This window comes from Mastomys coucha, unplaced genomic scaffold (assembly GCF_008632895.1).
Source record: "Mastomys coucha isolate ucsf_1 unplaced genomic scaffold, UCSF_Mcou_1 pScaffold7, whole genome shotgun sequence".
NCBI lineage: Eukaryota > Metazoa > Chordata > Mammalia > Rodentia > Muridae > Mastomys > Mastomys coucha.
The window spans coordinates 18,779,382-18,796,890 of record NW_022196913.1 but is presented as its reverse complement, the minus strand read 5'-3'; the positions used below and the strand labels follow the sequence as shown (position 1 = coordinate 18,796,890).

At 38.1% G+C, this 17,509-nt stretch overlaps 1 protein-coding gene across 5 annotated transcripts in view; it reads left to right on the top strand.

The window, feature by feature from the left end:
- The window catches only part of Hecw1 (HECT, C2 and WW domain containing E3 ubiquitin protein ligase 1), a 361,630-nt gene that overhangs the window by 147,344 nt on the left and 196,777 nt on the right, over positions 1-17,509 (top strand). For all 5 annotated transcript variants that reach the window (XM_031359678.1, XM_031359677.1, XM_031359674.1 and 2 more), the window contains 2 exons: positions 5,369-5,696; positions 11,620-11,727. In XM_031359678.1, the coding sequence (XP_031215538.1) occupies positions 5,369-5,696; positions 11,620-11,727 (436 nt within the window). The remainder of the gene's footprint in view (positions 1-5,368; positions 5,697-11,619; positions 11,728-17,509) is intronic.

Genomic DNA, 17,509 nt, shown 5'->3' with positions numbered 1-17,509 from the left:
GCTTCATGGATGAATAAATGGGCATGTCATTTTTTTCCTTATTGATGTCTAAGTGCAGTGTTTTCACTCTTGTCCTCCATCTCTCATATTCCCTCATGCACTTGGAAAGATCTATTGATGATACCTTCTACTTTACTTTTTTTTAATTTATTGATCCTCAGTTAGCTTCAAATTTCATAAGCAAGGCAGATTTTTCATCCTCCTAAGAATCCCAGCTTTCATCACCTGGGAAGATTATTGTTCTAACTGGGGTGTCACCCAAATATACTTGAGAAATCTCAGTTACTAGAAGGTCACAGAGTTTGCAGAGGACCTGAAATCAGTTCACAACTATGCGTAACTTGAGTTTTAGGGGACCACCATTCTCTTCTGGCCTTCTCAGACATTTGAACACACATACACCACATGCGTGAACATGCACATGTACACACACACACACACACACATGCACACACTTTAAAATAAAAATAAAATGTAAATAAACTTTTAAGAAACAACCACATCACAGAGAACTGTACGGATAGAGGACATGTCTTATACTATCAAGGCCTTTAGGATGTAAGTCATTCTGCTAGAAAGGTGCAGCTATGGATGGAAAGTTGACTGCTGAACCTTCAGCAAAGAACAGCACCAAGTTTACCAGCCCAGTGACCTCAGGCTCAGTGTTAGCTCAGTGTTAGTGTTACTGCTGTTCTGAGTTGAGTCCCATCCCTAGCAAAAAGGGGTAGGCTGCCTTTCTTATACGCCAACACCCCATGCTTGAGCTGGGCTAGCTGCTGCTTGTGTTTTGCTTGTCTTTACTTGTTTTCCCCAACTGTGCAAAAATCCTTCCAGGGCTGCCTCTTGCCATGGGGAGGTGAAGAATACATTCAAGCTCCCTGTCCTGTAGTTGTTTGCAGGCCCCCAGTATTGCTCAGCTTCAGAAAATACATTCTCCTTTACAATAGTATGTGTCCCTTGGCACTTCAAGTAACATGGTGATGAACAACAAATTGTAACATTGTCTCCTCAAAGCTACAACTGCTTTTGAACCTTGTGAGGTTCACACCTTGTGAGGTGTGCATGTGCATGTGCATACGTGTGTGTGTGTGTTGAGGGTAGGGATGCCAGTTTCTTTTCACTATGGCCATCTGGGTTACTTTTTGTAGAAAACATTTTCTTTCTCTTTCCTAATAGGGAGGCATGTGGCTAAAGCTTGACTTCTTTTCTGTGTGCTCATCTTTGTACTCTCAAGGGCTTCCCTTTTCTCTCACTTTGGAATAGAACCTTTTTGATTTTTTTTTTTTTTACTTATTCATATTCTTCCATCTCACACAGACATTCTGTACATCAATCTTATTTGATTTTCTGAGCTCCTTGGCAGACAGAAACAAGTTCTGAATTTTTTCAAGTTTTCTTTATCCCCCTACTTGTATGACTAAAACTGGACACAGTGTAAAATTTTTCCAGGAGCTTCCTTGAGTAAAATAACACCTGCTTTAGGAATAAAAGCCATCCTTTTCTCTCTCACAACTGAGTAACTCCATCTTGTTTACTTTAATGATGTTTCCTTCATTCTTTCTTTTCTTTTTACGATTTTTAATTTTGTAGAGATATTTTGTAAAAGAATAGCTTTTACTTGAAATGTTCATAGTTCCCTAAAGCAATGGGAAGTGATGCTTTCAAAAATAACATGCAACCTCACTCGGGCCCTTCTACATGTTATCCTTCTTGAGTTCTGTGGATTTTATCCTGGATCTGTACTTTTTTTGTCTAATGTCCACTTATTTGTGAGTACATACCATGCATGTCCTTTGGGATTGAGTTACCTAACTCAGGATGGGTTTCATTCTAGAGGAAACTCCTACAATATTTTATCACAAAACAAAGTTTAAAAGGCTCACTTATTGAAGGAAAAGTTATTTAAAAGACTTACTAGGTTAACTAATAACTAGCAATTAGGCAAAAGGGTGTTGTCCCATATGGTTCACAAAAAACATGTATGTTAAATGCCTTATATACAGTCAACTCACAGGATTCTGCCCTCTGCATTTTAATAAAACAGGAAATTACAATAAAAACTAATCAGTTGCTGTGAATCTTTAATAAAAAACACCTGTTTAGGAAATGCTTAGCTTCCTGGTAAACAACTTATTGTCTCTTTCTTGTCTTTATGCATTTTATTTTTATAAGGCCTAATAAACCATTTATGTCATGTTAAAGAATATTTTGATTAAAATAAAATACTAGTTATTATACCAAAGAATATTTTGATTAAAATAAAATACTAGTTTCTATGCCAGGGTACAGGAGCTGTAAAGAGACTAAAGCTTCAAAGGGATAGGAGTAGTAGACAAGCCAACCAACATCACAGTGATAGGAATCTTTGCTGGAGGGTGGAACAGCTGATTACAAAATGCATCCACTCTCTTGAAAATGGAAGAAGATACAAAGGAATATCATAGCATATTCTGAGCAGGTGTACATCCTGCCTGCAGTGTAAATTAATTAAAACTACATTTACAGCCCTCCATGTTTATAACACTGTTGAATTACCATATATTGCATTAAATCTTCATTGGATGGTGGAGAAACCTGGGTGGGTGACAGAGTATATCATATTTAGAACCATATTTAGGTGGCTGTTCTTATTCCAGGCAAATGCCATATTACAATTCAGTATTAGCCAGCAAATATCTTATTTCATCAATGTTTTTTCCATCTATGTTCTCACCATGTAAACCATTATTACTACTGTAATTTCACAATTTCAAGAGAAATGGTTATTCTTTGGGGGAATTCTATAAAAACAATAGCCCCAGATTTTATGTCTGAACAAAAGAGAAACACTTTAAAATCTTTTGAGGGTCTGTTTGAAATCCATATGAAAATGTTACCATCTAGGGATATTGTTTTTTTTCTGCCAATTAAAAACTGGAAAGGCAGGAAAATCTCATACAGCAGACAGCAATGTTAAAAAACTTTATAATGAATGAACACATATGTGTGTGAACATGTTGTGTGTGCACACACACATACACATACATGCACATCACAAGGCATATATAGCTTGGAACTGAAATCTATTTTTCTGCAAGAGAGCTGCAGATTTTTGATGATTGTGCTGGTTTGTGATGGGCCCTCCTCCCCCAGTTTTGGATTGGTCCATGTAAAGCAAAGAAGAATGAGCTGATAGCACACAGTTTCAGGTAGACATGCTCAGGATAGGCCTTAAACATATCGGACCAGCCTTGGCAGATCAGCCAAAAGAGGGCATTTCTGAAAATAGGAAGAAGCCCATTAGGCCTTTGTCTGAGGCCAGGAGGGTGAAAAGGACAGAACTTCGCCATTTTAATTATTTTCAGACCCTTTCCTAATCTCTCTGCCTGTAAGAGACATGACTGACTCCTAGTCTTTCAGAGTAAACATACACACACACACACACACACACACACACACACACACACACACAACTTTCTCTGGTCTGAAGAGATTTCTCAGCAGTTAAAGTGCTTGCCATGCAAGAAAGAGGACCAGCGTTCCGATCCTCAGAACCCACCTAACATGGCTTGCTTGTAATTCCAACCTCTAAGGGCAAAGATAAGTAATCCCTGGAGCAAACTGGTCATATTGACAAGCTCTGAGTTGACTGACAGACCCCGATATGAATAAAGTGGAAGAGTGATACAGAAAGATTACCAACACAAGCACTAGGCCTCCACACCTGAACACCTGTTCATAAATATACCAACTTATATGCAAACATACATAAACATGCATGTGCATACAATATGTATACACACATTTACACACATGTGAAAAGAAGAAAATCATTAGAAAGTAAACAAACAAAAATACCACAAAGTCCTCAGCTTCCTCAACATTAACACAAAAATATCCTACTAGATGTTAGACCTTATAAAGGAGCCTCATTCCTGAAAATTGATAAGCAGAGCATTAACACAGGCAACGCCTGAAATTTGAACTCTCTATAGGCTTCTGAAGGGGCATGAACAGGATGGCTTTATAGTCTATATAGAATGGATTCAAATTGCTAGTGCTATGGGGTCATGTGAAGGGTCATCAGGTCAATAGGATAGCCCAAATGACTAGCTCCACATATGCTGCATTCTAGCTGGTCTTCTTATTCTGGGGTGACACAGAGTTTATTTTTGTAATATGTTACCATTTGTTGAACCTTTACTCTGCTGACAACAGCCCAGTCATAGTTGAAGTTAGTAAGAACGAGGAGTGGTCAAGAGATAACACAGCTGGAAAGCTAGTAGGCGCTGCATGAGGTGTAGTGGCTGGTTAAATTTATAATTATACATTTGGCTGTTCATTTAATTCCATGTAGTTTTCAATTTCCATGATATTAGTTGATATTACTGGTGCACTCAGATGTGTGCAAACTGAAGACATATAATTTGAAGAGTAGTCTGGTCCTTATGGTTGGAACACAAAATATCATTAACTCTCACTTAATCAGTATATATAAAAAGGTACAGTGCCTGGAGCCTAAATAGCATAAGTCAATGCTTTTTCTGCACCCTTTTCTTTTGTGAAAAGTGTTATTGATTGCAGAACATGGAAAGCTGAAATACCCAAAATGTTCATGTTAACCCAATCTTAGTATTCATCAATGAAGTAAGTCAGAGACATCCTTTCTTGTCTTGGAAGTGAATCACTGTACAAGTTCTATGTGATGGTGACTTTCTCTATAGTTAATTTTAAACACCCAATGCTGTAAACATTAACAACAACAACAAAAGCACCTGCAATGCTTTCTACAATAACATCAATTCAAAGAAGATAATCCTCTGAGGTTGGATCTAATCAACATCTAAGGTGTTCAAAAGTTACTAGAATTACAAAATCCTTAATAGACATTACAGAGAAACATACCAGAGAGTCAAAGGGTCAAGAAAGAAGGAGGGAGAATGAACTCCTTACCCAACAGGAACCATTTATGACTGTATGGAGGGATTGAATGCATCAGGAATGACTTAAATATTCAATGAAGATTATCATAATCGACCCTAAAAATGGATAAAATTGGAACCAATTGAACAGATGTTGGAGAACTTAAAAAATAGTTCTTCTTTGGGAACAAGACTTCTATTCACAGTCTTCTTCTAGAATCAAATAGATTGAAGGCAGCTGAAGGAGGCAGAGATTCCAGGAGGGCATGAACAGAAAGGTGTCTATGTCTTTGTTCTTGTTCCTATGTGAATGCAAAGAAAAGGCCCTTGTCCTGAAAAGGACACTATATGTCTTGCTTCCTCACAGTTTATTTCCCTCAACACATCTTTTGATATCTATCAGCATGTGACAGAGTTACTGGTTTTTTTTTTTCTTGACCTTGTTCAATGTTTCCTTTTGTCTACAGAATCTGTACCAGAGCAGGTTTTTAGGCCTGGCCGCCATGGCGTCTCCATCTAGAAACTCCCAGAGCCGACGCCGGTGCAAAGAGCCCCTCCGGTACAGCTATAACCCAGACCAGTTCCACAACATAGACATCAGAAATGGTGCCCATGATGGCATCACTACCATCCCTCGCTCCACCAGTGACACTGACCTGGTCACTTCAGACAGCCGCTCTACGCTCATGGTCAGCAGTTCCTACTATTCTATAGGGCACTCCCAGGATTTGGTGATCCACTGGGACATCAAGGAAGAAGTGGATGCTGGAGACTGGATTGGCATGTACCTCATTGGTGAGTATATTATTATCCATGACTCTACTCATTAGAGTCACTGATTCATCTGGACTGTCTAACAATGTGCTGTGAAAAGGAAGGTCTTATGTGAATGGTTTGTTAGTTCAACAAAAATCCTATTCATAATTCTCTTTAATTTTTTGACATAGTAGTACAATTACATAATTTCCCTTTCCATTTCTTCCCTCCAAATTCTTCCATGTACCTATCTTTTTTCAAATCCATAGCCTTTTCCCTCTTTGTTGTTAAATACTCACATGTATGTGTACATGTATAATATAGATAGCATATGTGTTTATGAATGCAACCTTCTCATTCTTTATAATGTTATATGTATGGTTTGAGGGCTGATCACTTGGTATTGAACAACCAGTTGGTGTACTCTTCTCTGGGAGAAAATAGCTTTCCTAATATCACTCTACAATGTAATTAAAAAGCACCATCAGATGAGTTATACTATAGTATAGCGTTTCTCAACCTATAGGTTACAACCCCTTTGGAAGTTAAATGACCCTTTCATAGGGATCACTTAAGACCACCAGAAAAAACAGACATTTACACTACAATTCATAATACTAGAAAATTACAGTTATGAAGTATCAACAAAATACCTTTATGTTTGGGGATCACCACAACATGTGGAACTGTATTGAAGAGTAACAGCATTAGAAACATTGATAACTACTCAACTGTGCAGTGCTTTCACACATTTCAATGCACAACACCAGATTTAATACTGCTCACTATTATAGAAATTAATGTACATTATGAGCAATTTATAACCTGGTTCATTTTTTTCTGATAAAATATTTTGCCTGACTAATTAGTCAGAAAACAATTAGGAAAATATTTGATTTTCTTGACAGCTCTGCATAGTATAATTAATTTTATATATATATATATGTATGTATGTATATATATGTGTGTGTGTATGTGTGGTATGTGTGCATGTGTATAATAAAAATAAAGCAATATACATTTTGATGTTTTTATGCAAATAGTAGTTACTAGACACATTCAACTTCTGACCAGAAAAAATTAATAGATCTTAAAATTAAGCTTTCAAATAAAATAACATCCACTTAAAACAGAGATGGAGAAATGTCAGCAGCCCATCAAGCATACATTTTTAGTCCATGGTGTTTATTGCATATTTGACTATCAACACTAAATATCCAGATATTTCACTTTAAAACCCTACTTTTTGATGTCTTAACAAAAATCCCGTTTAGGCTGACTTAGTCTGCAAAGCCAACAGGACTCCAATTAGCTCAGCTTAAGCAAGCATTCCTTACTTCCTTTAGACTAGTGTGAATCTTCGAATTTTTCTCAATCCCCCTCCTGCCTACCTTTAACTGGGAATGTGATTTATCACTTGAAGGAATTTTTGTTGTGTATGCATATACACAAGTGCATAACTTTAAACCAACTCTTTTTTATAATGAACTTAATTAATTTTCTTTTACACTCCATATTTTATTCCCCTCCATCCACCCTCCAACTGTTCTACATCCAATACCTCCACCCCACCCCCACCCCACTTGACATCTAAACTCCCTGGGGCCTCCAGTCTCTTGAAACTTAGGTGCATCATCTCTGAATGAACACAGACCTGGCAGTCCTCTACTATATGTGTGTTGGAGGCCTCATAGCAGCAGGTGTATGCTGTCTGTTTGGTGGTCCAGTGTTTGAAAGATCTCCACGGTCCAGATTAATTGAGACTTCTGGTCCTCCTACAGGATCACCCTACTCCTCAGCTTCTTTCAGCCTTCCATAATTCAACAACAGGGGTCAGCTGCTTCTGTCCTTTGGTTAGGTGCACCTGATTCTTTAGCTTTTTGTTGAGTCTTCTGGAATGTAGTCATGCTAGGTCCCTATTTGTGAGTGCTCCATAGCCTCAGTAATAGTGTCAGGCCTTGGGACCTCCCCTTGATCTGGATCCACTTTGGGCCTGTTACTGGACCTTCTTTTCCTCAGGCTCCTCTCTATGTCCATCCCTGCAGTTCTTTCAGACAGGGACAATTATGGGTCAGAATTGTTACTGTGGGATGGCCCCTCTCCATCATTTGATGCCCTGTCTTCCTGCTAGAGGTGGGCTCTACAAGTTCCCTCTCCCTGCTGTCAGGCATTTCATCTAAGGTCCCTCCCTTTGATTCCTGACAGTCTCTCACCTCCCAGGTCTCTGGTCCATTCTGGAGGGTCCTCCAACCTCCTAAAGTTGTGTGTTTCCATTTTCTCTGCTGGCCTTCAGGGTTTCAGTCCTTTTCCATCACCCAATACCAGGTCAGGTTCCCCACTTCTCCCCAACCCCAGTCCACTTTCCCTCCCAGGTCCCTCCCTCCCCACTTGTGATTGCTTTCTTCTCCCTCCCAAGTGGGACTGAGGCATCCTCACTTGGGCCCTTCAGCTTGTTGACCTTTTTTGAGTTCTGTGGACTGTATCTTGGGTATTCTGTACTTTTATTTGGATAATATGCACTTATTAGTGAGTACATACCATGCATGCCCTTTTGGATCTGAGTTACCTCGCTCAGGATGATATTTTCTTCCCTCCATTTGTAAACATTGATGGCATTTTGTCAAATTAAGGAAAAAAAAGACAAGTGTGTTAGAGAAGATAATGAGTAAGTGAAACTTACTGAGTGTGAACCACAGAAGGACGAATGAGCTGATTGGTTTTAGTCCACTTGACACAAGCTAGAGTGACCTAGAAAGGAATCTTAGTTGAGGAATTGTCCTCACCAGATTGTTTTGGGTGTGTGCCTGTGGAGTATTTCTGTGATTAATGATTGAGGTCAGAGGGCACAATACACTGTGTGTGGTGTCATCCCCTGGCAGGTGATCCTGGGTGATATTAAAAAGCAATCTGAGAAAGCCATGGGAACAAGTTACTGAGTGTCATTCCCCTGTGGTCTGTGTGTCAGTTCCTGCCTTCTGCCTCTGTAGCTCAAGCATATAGACCATGCTAGAGTTTGTCAAATTGTGGTACTTGTTACTTTGCAAGTATAGAAGGTCAATCACAGATTCTATGGGGGTAAGAAAGCATTAGAAGGTACCTCCTAGAGGAACGGGGAAATTCAGAAGCAGAGGGATGCATAAAAGGAAGATGGAGGAAGTGGTAAAGACATAAGGCAGCTAGAAACTCACCCCTACAGAGGAGAGAAGGGGAGTATTAGGAAAAGGAAGAGACCATTAGCCATACTGAGTTTCATGAAACTTTGAATGATTAAGATATGGTCTTAACATGACATTTTTGACTGAGCCAAAAGAACCATAACTCATCATTTCAGAAACTTAATCTGACAATTTGTTATTGTCACAGCAGCTACATACATATAGCTGCAATACTATTTAAGGCTGAATGGCAACACTTCAAATAACACCATACTTCAAATATAGTTTCTCAATCCAAACTTCTCTGTGAATCTTAATAGTTTATAATTTGTGTGTCTTTATTAACTTACCTTCTGGATTTCTGTTATCTTGAGTAAGCTCAAGTTACAGACTTAGACCTATAAGTGCAGGGTGGGGATAGTTATTCATCTGACCTCTCATTTCCAGATGAGGAGATGCAGTGTAGCACTCACACAGACATGAAGTTGCCACTCATGGCAGTAGAGTTCACACTGTTATTTTGAATAGCATCAAGAATGTGCTGTTCTACATCAGTAAGGCAGAGAAATGCCCAAGCAGAGCCAAATTATGATGCATTTTGTTATTATATGACCTCTAGACTTCTCTAGCCAAATCCTATTTTCTTCTGCTGTAAGAAGGTAAAGATATCTGTACAAGGAAGATGATGTTGACTCTTCAATGACATTGTTACCAAGTGACACATGCTGCCCTTAACTAGGGCCATAGGATCCTAGCAATGGGTTGAAGCATTATAGCATTTGGTTGCTTTTATTTACAGAATGGTTATCAGGAGATAGTTAATAGCAAGAAATTACTCTTGAAGGGTAATAGTATGGAGAAGGATCCTGTGGATTCAGTGATAGGTAGAACAGTGTTGGAGGTATAATTATTAAGTGGTATTACAGAGCTATAGTAATAAAAGCAGAATAGTACATACATAAAAATGTATAGATAGGGACTCAGAAATAAACCCATGTAGGTATAGCCAAATGATATTTACTAAGATGCCAAAAATATTGACTGTAGAAAAGACAACCTCTTTAACAAATGGTGTTGAGACAATTGTATATTCATATAATATATAATAAAGGATATAATATATAATAAAGGATATAATATTAAGTTGAGACCAACTAAAGGAAAATGTTAACTGACTATATATAGTATATATATGTATATATGTGTGTGTGTATAATAGAGATTAGTATCTATAATACACAAATAACTAAAAAAACAAACACCAAAACCAAGAAGAAGAAGAAGAAGAAGAAGAAGAAGAAGAAGAAGAAGAAGAAGAAGAAGAAGAAGAAGAAGAAAAAGAAGAAATAAACTGGTTAGTGAAAGCAAAGCCAGTGCTTGCATAATGAAATACACATTGCCAAGAAACTGGTTCAAAATCACTGGCTATCAGAAAAATACAAATATAAGAGTCATTTTACACCATATCCATTCAGAATGGCAGTCATGAAGAGAACAAATTCCAAATACTGCCAAGAATGCAGACAATAAGGAACTCTTTATACTATACTCATTCAATATAAACCACTCTCAACATGTAGAAATCAGTACGGAATTTTCTCACAAACCTAGAGCTTTCATATGACCTACATATATTTTCTTGGATTTCAAGTCAATTATCACAGAGAGACTTTCATGTTAATGCTTACTAGTCACAGTCTTAACAATAGCACAAATGTAGAACCAACCTTGGTTTCTAACAACAGGAGAATGGATTAAGAAAATATGGTACAGGGCTGAAAAGATGACTTACCTGTTAAGAGAACTGGCTGCTGTTCCAGAGGATCGAGGTTCAATTGCCAGCACCCACATGGCAATAACCAACAGCACCCAACTGTCTGTAACTCTGCTCCAGGGGATCATACACCCTCATAGGAACATATGCAATCAAAACACCAATGTATGTAAAATAAAATAAATACATTTTAAAATGAAATATGATAGATAGATAGATAGATAGATAGATAGATAGATTTTTTATCTGTAAGGAAGAATGAAGTCATGTCATTTGCACAAAACTGGAGATCATCATAATACACAAATTAAGCCAGTCTCAGACAGAAAAATGTTGCGTGTTTTCTCTCAGTTCTGGGTCCGAAACTAATGTGTGTGTGTGTGTGCGTGTGTGTGTGTGTGTGTGTGTGTGTGTGTGTGTGTGTGTATGTATAATAGAAACAAACTGGAGAATGAAGAAAATTTGTACAAGCAGGGTAGAGAATAACAAGATATGGAAGCAAGTACAATTAGAGCACATTATATACCTGTATGCAAATTATCTTGTGTAGTCCTGTTTGGTGAAATTTTAAAAATAAAAAGTGTAAGGAGGTCCAGGATGAAGAAGAGATGATATAAAGTAATATAGAGTCTATGAGGAGGAGAGCTGGGCTCTGGAAGGCAAGCACAATCAGAGACATTCTCCAAATCTATTCATTCATAAATGACGATCAAGTCAAATATTTTAAGAAGACTTTCACATATTTCATGCAAGTAAGAACTATTTTTAAAAAGTAATTTAAGAGCTATTGCAGTAGTTGTCAGTGATTATGACTTCCTGTTTATTGAGATGTTTAAGAACTAAGAAAATTCATCTGCCAATTGTTGGGTGGAAGAAAAAAAAGTTGTGTTCTGATGGTGTCTTTGAGTAGTCCCAGCTCTCCATATGATTCCGAATGTTAGTATTTATACCCTTTGCTCTTTTTATTTGCTGCACCTAAATTTGCTGTTGGCTGATGTGCTTCTCTGCTTCTCCTTTTCCTTCCTCACTATAGGTGAAGTCTCATCTGAAAACTTTCTGGATTATAAGAACCGTGGAGTCAATGGTTCTCACAGAGGACAGATCATTTGGAAGATTGATGCCAGCTCTTACTTTGTGGAATGTGAGTACTTTCACCCACATTCCTATGGCCAAGCAGACACAGTGGATCAGAATTAAGCTGTATTCTTTTTAGTTCTATTGGGGTGATTCCACTTAGCAAGGTGCCTCTGCTTATGAGCCATGCAAAAGCAAAGGCAGGTTTAATGAGAGCATTAAAATGATTTTTAGTAGATAGCTCTATGACAGTGGCAAGATAGCCATGAAAATTCACTCTTTTAATATTATGAAGGTCTCAGTTCATGTCCACAAGCCTTTAGACTCAGGACACTTTAATACATGTCTTTTAGGCTTTCACACCTTGTCTAAATTAAGTGATGGATGAAACCATATCATTTCACCATCTGTGTCTTGCCTTTGTTTTATTCATACTCTTCCACACTCACTGTCCATGGCTCTAGTATGTTGGTGGTATTTCACATCTTCTCCCAAGCTTCTGGATCTTGCTACAACTGTATAGGATTCAGATTATATACCATTAATATCAGGTAATTACTTTGACTATTTATCTTCTTACATTTATGATTATATATAAACTTGGTACTACACCTTACTGATACATTTTCTAAATTTTCTTCTGTCCTTAGAAATAAATCCTGTCTAGAGTTGTGATAGAGTTATCACCATAGGTCCCCATATAGATGCACTTTCTGTACATTTGGTATCTTGTACATTTGGTAATACACAAAAGTGCAGACTATCTTTTTAAAAACATCCTTTTGTTTTGTATGGAGAGTGCATCTGCCCCTGTGCTTTTCAGAAACAAGTTGATGCACCAGGCCATATATCCAGAAGACTTCCTAATTTAATACTAGGCAGTATGAAAGGCACAGGTGGTTACCTGATAGTCCTGCTGAGAATAGCAACTTCCAGATCTCATGCCTAATGAGAACTGCTTCTAGCCCACCCAACCATAGCATCCAGTGTCATACCATGACCTTACTCCATCATCAAGTTGAAGGCAAGTAGAATATGAAACTACAATTTTTTCATACTTTCTGCCACTTAGAAAGCATTGTTTCATTCATTTAAACAGATATGAAAAAATGGAATAGGCTATAATCCTAGCATCTTAGTCCTCAAACACTTTTCTACCCTCCCCAGCAGCCTTGCCTTTGTCATGACACTTCATACTCTCATAAATGGCATCACTTATCAAAAGAACACGGTATTAATTAATGTGTAAAGATAACTCAACAAGTGACACTTATCAGAAGCCTCCACATTTTCAGTAAGAAACAAAAGAAAAAGTGTTTGTATTAATAGTAATTATCTAACAACATCATTGACTTCAAACCCTCTGGTAGTTTTCCATTTTTTACTGTAGACATGTTTCTTTCTTCCAAATGGTAAATATGTGAGAAATGGATATTTAAAAAACAACTAAAGGTCAAAGTATAGTACCAGTTCTTAATGATACAAAGCATTATTCTTTAAATTTGCTTAGTGTAATAATACATGTATAATATATGATATGTGATATATAGTTATAGTATATAATATATAGTATATAATGTGTAATATGTAATATAATATATAATATGTAATTAATATAATATGTAACATACAACATATAATAACATATCTAATTATTCACATATAAAGTCTTTCATAATTTCATAGGTTGCATTTTGATTATAATCAACCCTCCCCCAATAAATATCAAATCTACCCCTTATTCCCTACCAAACCCACCTTTTGTCCTCAGGACATGGACATAATACCACTATATTTTTTTAGCCAACAGTTGTCATAAATAACTTCTACCCCAGATCCTGGTAGATAGCTTGCTTCCATCCAAAGCTTGATAAGCTGAACCTCCACTGTCTGTATTTATCTCAGCATTACTGACTTATAAGTGTGCATATGTATGGCCCATTATTCTCTGCACACAGCACTCAATGAGTTTTCTAGCTCCAAGTTTCAAATTATTCCACAATGTAGTCCAAAGGCATAAAACCCACATGGTCAGGTTTATAATAGTCAAAAAAATATCAAATATGAGTTTTTATCAAACTATAAACTTGTATTGTAGACAGGAATTAAAATCTTATCTTTCCTATCTTGTAATATACCTCAGTTGGAGTAATAATCTCTTTCTTTGCAATGTTGAATTTATTTTGAATAATAGGAGCAATCCCCACATCTCAGTAACAACTTTCTGTATCACTTTTCTGCTGTTGTAATAAATACCATTACTAGGATGCAAAGTAGTACACTGCACTCCACCCCACCACCCTGCCTAACCACTCCCAACAGGCTGGCTGGCTCTAACTTGAGATACACAAGTGAGACACCCCCATGCCCCTGCCTCAATTACCCCCACCTGCAAGGACCCCAGGAAGCCTAGCAGCTGTGAGCTCTGCCCCATCAGAGCAGAGCTCCATCATCTTTCTGGCCCATGCTTGTACTAGCGATGTTCAAAGAACAGCACACCATGCCCACCCTACCTGCTTCCCAGGAAGTTGGCTCTAACCCAATACACACAGCTGCCTCTTGAGAGGCCTACTTCAATGCAGGATACTCAGGCCAACCAACACTAGAGACTACTGGATGGCGAAAGGCAAGCTCAAGAACATAATCAACAGAAGCCAATACAATATGGAACCATCAGAAGCCAGCTCTCCTGGATATCCTAACACACCTGAAGAATAAGACTGTAAACTTAAATCTCATGTCATGAAGATCATAGAGGCCTTTAAAGAAGCTATAAATAATTCCCTTAAAGAAATACAGGAAAATACAACCAAGCAGGAGAAGGAAATGAATAAAAATGGTCCAAGACCAAAAACTGGAAATAGAAGTAATAAAGAAAACACAAATGGAAACAAACTTAGAAATAGAAAACCTAGGAAAGAGAATATGAACTACAGACACAACTACCACCAACAGAATACAAGAGAAGGAAGAGAGAATGTCAAGTGTAGAAGACACCATAGAAGGAGTAGATACATCCATCAAAGAAAATGCCAAGTATAAAAAGTTCCTAACCAAAAACATCCAGGATATTTGGGACACTATGAACAGAATAAATCTAAGAATAATGGGAATAGAAGATGGTGAAGATTTCCAGTTCAAAGGGCCAAAAAATGTTTTCAACAAAATCATAGAAAACTTCCCTAACCTAAAGAAAGAGGTGGCTATAATCATATAAAAAGCATACAAAACATCAATTAAATTGGATCAGAAAAGAAAATCTTCCCACCATATAATAATCAAAATACTAAATGTACAGAACAAAGAAAGAATATTTAAAGCTGTAAAGAGAAAAGGCCAGGTAACATATAAAGGAAAACCTATCAGAATATACCTGACTTCTCAATAGAGAATCTAAAAGCCAGAAGATCCTGCACAAACGTCTTACAAAGCTTGAGAGACCACAGATGTCAGCCCAGACTATTGTATCCAGCCAAACCCAGCAGAAATCAATCAATTAGAAACATAGAGAACAATACAAAGAATCAACAAAACCAAGAGCTGTTTTTCAAGAAAATCAAGATAGATAAACAGTTAGCTAATAAAAATGCACAGAGACAGTATCCAAATTAACAAGATCAGAAATAAAAGAGAGAGAGAGAGAGAGAGAGAGAGAGAGAAAGAGAGAGAGAGAGAGAGAGAGAGAGAGAGAGATAACAACAGAAACTAAGGAAATCCAAAAAGTCATCAAGTCTTATTTCAAATGCCTGTACCCCCCAAAATAGGAAAACATAAATGAAATGGGTTAATTTCCAGACAGATGCCACATACCAAAGTTAAATCAAAGTTATATAAACTATCTAAACAGACCTATAACCCATAAGAAAATAGACCCAGTCGTGCCATCTGCTCTTGGTAGAACAGAGACAAACGGAATATCAGGGAGTCTTAATGAGTGCCTTTGTGAACTCGTATCACAGCTCCAAACAATCTGTTCTACCTGGGATGATAGAGGCCCAAGTTTAATCCCAGGTCTTTCTGACATCAGCTAAGAGATGTCTCTAGACAACTGTAAAGCCATTTCCAAATGATGCTATCCACACTAGCTTTGGATAACCCAGTAAGATTATCTGTGTGTCAGCCAGCAGTTGCTGTGTTACTGTAGCATACATCAAAGATAGCAACTTACAAAGTGGAGATGTTCATTTTTAACTTGCCAGTTTTATAAATTCTAGTCTTTTACTGGTTGCTTTTGGTTTGTGACAAGACAGCACATCATGTCAGAATTGTGTGACAGACCAAAACTTCTCATGTCATAGATAAGAAGCAAAAGAGAAGAAAAAGAAAAGGTTGGAGTTCCATGATCTCCTTCCAGGCCATACTCTAGATTACTCAAAGTCTAACTTTGGGTCCCATCTCTTAAAGTTTCTACCACTTTCAAATAATTTATACATGCAGATTAAGCATCCAATAATTGGCCTTTTGTGAGATTTAAAGTAAATCACAGAACTCTGTGGGGGACTGCCCAGCAGTCCCACACAGTCCGTAGGTGTTCTTGGACTAGAGAATTATTGAGAACCTGTGAATACAAGTGGGTGAGAGACAAAAGAGATGGACACCAAGTAGCTGTATCAAGGTGCATCTTTACTTGGGGTGGACTGGGTTTATATTACAAGAGGCAAAATCGAAACCATAACTAACATAAACAAGAGACCAGAGGAAAGGAACTTCAAAGGCAATTGAGGCAGAGGTGAGATAACTGTCAGAGTCTTTGATCTAGGCAGTCAGGCATTCTCTCTGCAGGTGGCATCAGCAGTCCTGGGATAGTGAGAGTTTTGGTTTTGAAACTCTCTGGGCTAAGGGGGAGGGAGTCCACAGAACTCACTTGAGAGAAGTGTATTATTGTTTTCTTGGGGAGGGAAATATAGCTATATATGGTATACCATCTACCAGGCAATGATGTATGAAACACTCTTATCTTCATGCTCCAAAAACTGAACTTACATGGCCTTTCTCTCTTAATATGAGGACACAAAAGGCAGCCATCTGAAAAACTAGGATGAGAGCTGAGGGAGCAAAGCCCCAAGACTCTGACCTAACTTGCACACCACCAGTATAGCCAATAGGTGTTCATCAGTTAAAGCTACTGGTTCTGCATAGCAAATAGGTATTCATCCATTAAGCCCTTGGGTCTGTATAGCAAAGAGGTGTTCATTCTCTAAGCCATTGGGTCTGAAGAGGGGATAGGTATTCGTCATTTAAGTTATCAAGTCTGTCACATTTTTTATAGCATGTCAAGTTTACTTGGACTCCCACAAAGCAAATTATTACAGAATTCTGACTCCACAAAAGATACAGCATTCTTCCCAGGGCTTACTGAAAGAAAAACTTCTCTAATCCTTGACTCTGTTTCTGCACCTGCCATGTGGTAGGATCTCTGTCAGTGTAGCTCTTGCAGTGCCTTCTATAACCACAGTTGATGGTTTCATCTGTGAACAAAGCTCTAACCCCAAGATGAAAGTTAAAAGAAGAAAGTAAATTGTAGGGTTTGTAGTGTCTTGAGTCTGCTCTGACACAGGGCTAGGCCCCTAAGGGAGTTTTGACTGCTTTGATTGCAGGTGTCAAGCTATGGGAAGTCTGGGACACCAGAGGGTGTCAGGGGCCAGGCTGTAGGGGGAAATCAGCCTGAGGTCTCCTGGTGGGTGGGTGGCTTGGCTTGGCAGAGGCAGTGGCTGGGGAGTACTGAGAGGCCTTCTGCAGGAGATTAGGCTCTTTTGGCTAAGGCCTGTTACATTGTTCCCCTGTTGGCTACCAGCACCAACGTTAAGGAATGGGTTACCTGGAAATATGGAGTTAGAAATAGATAGGAG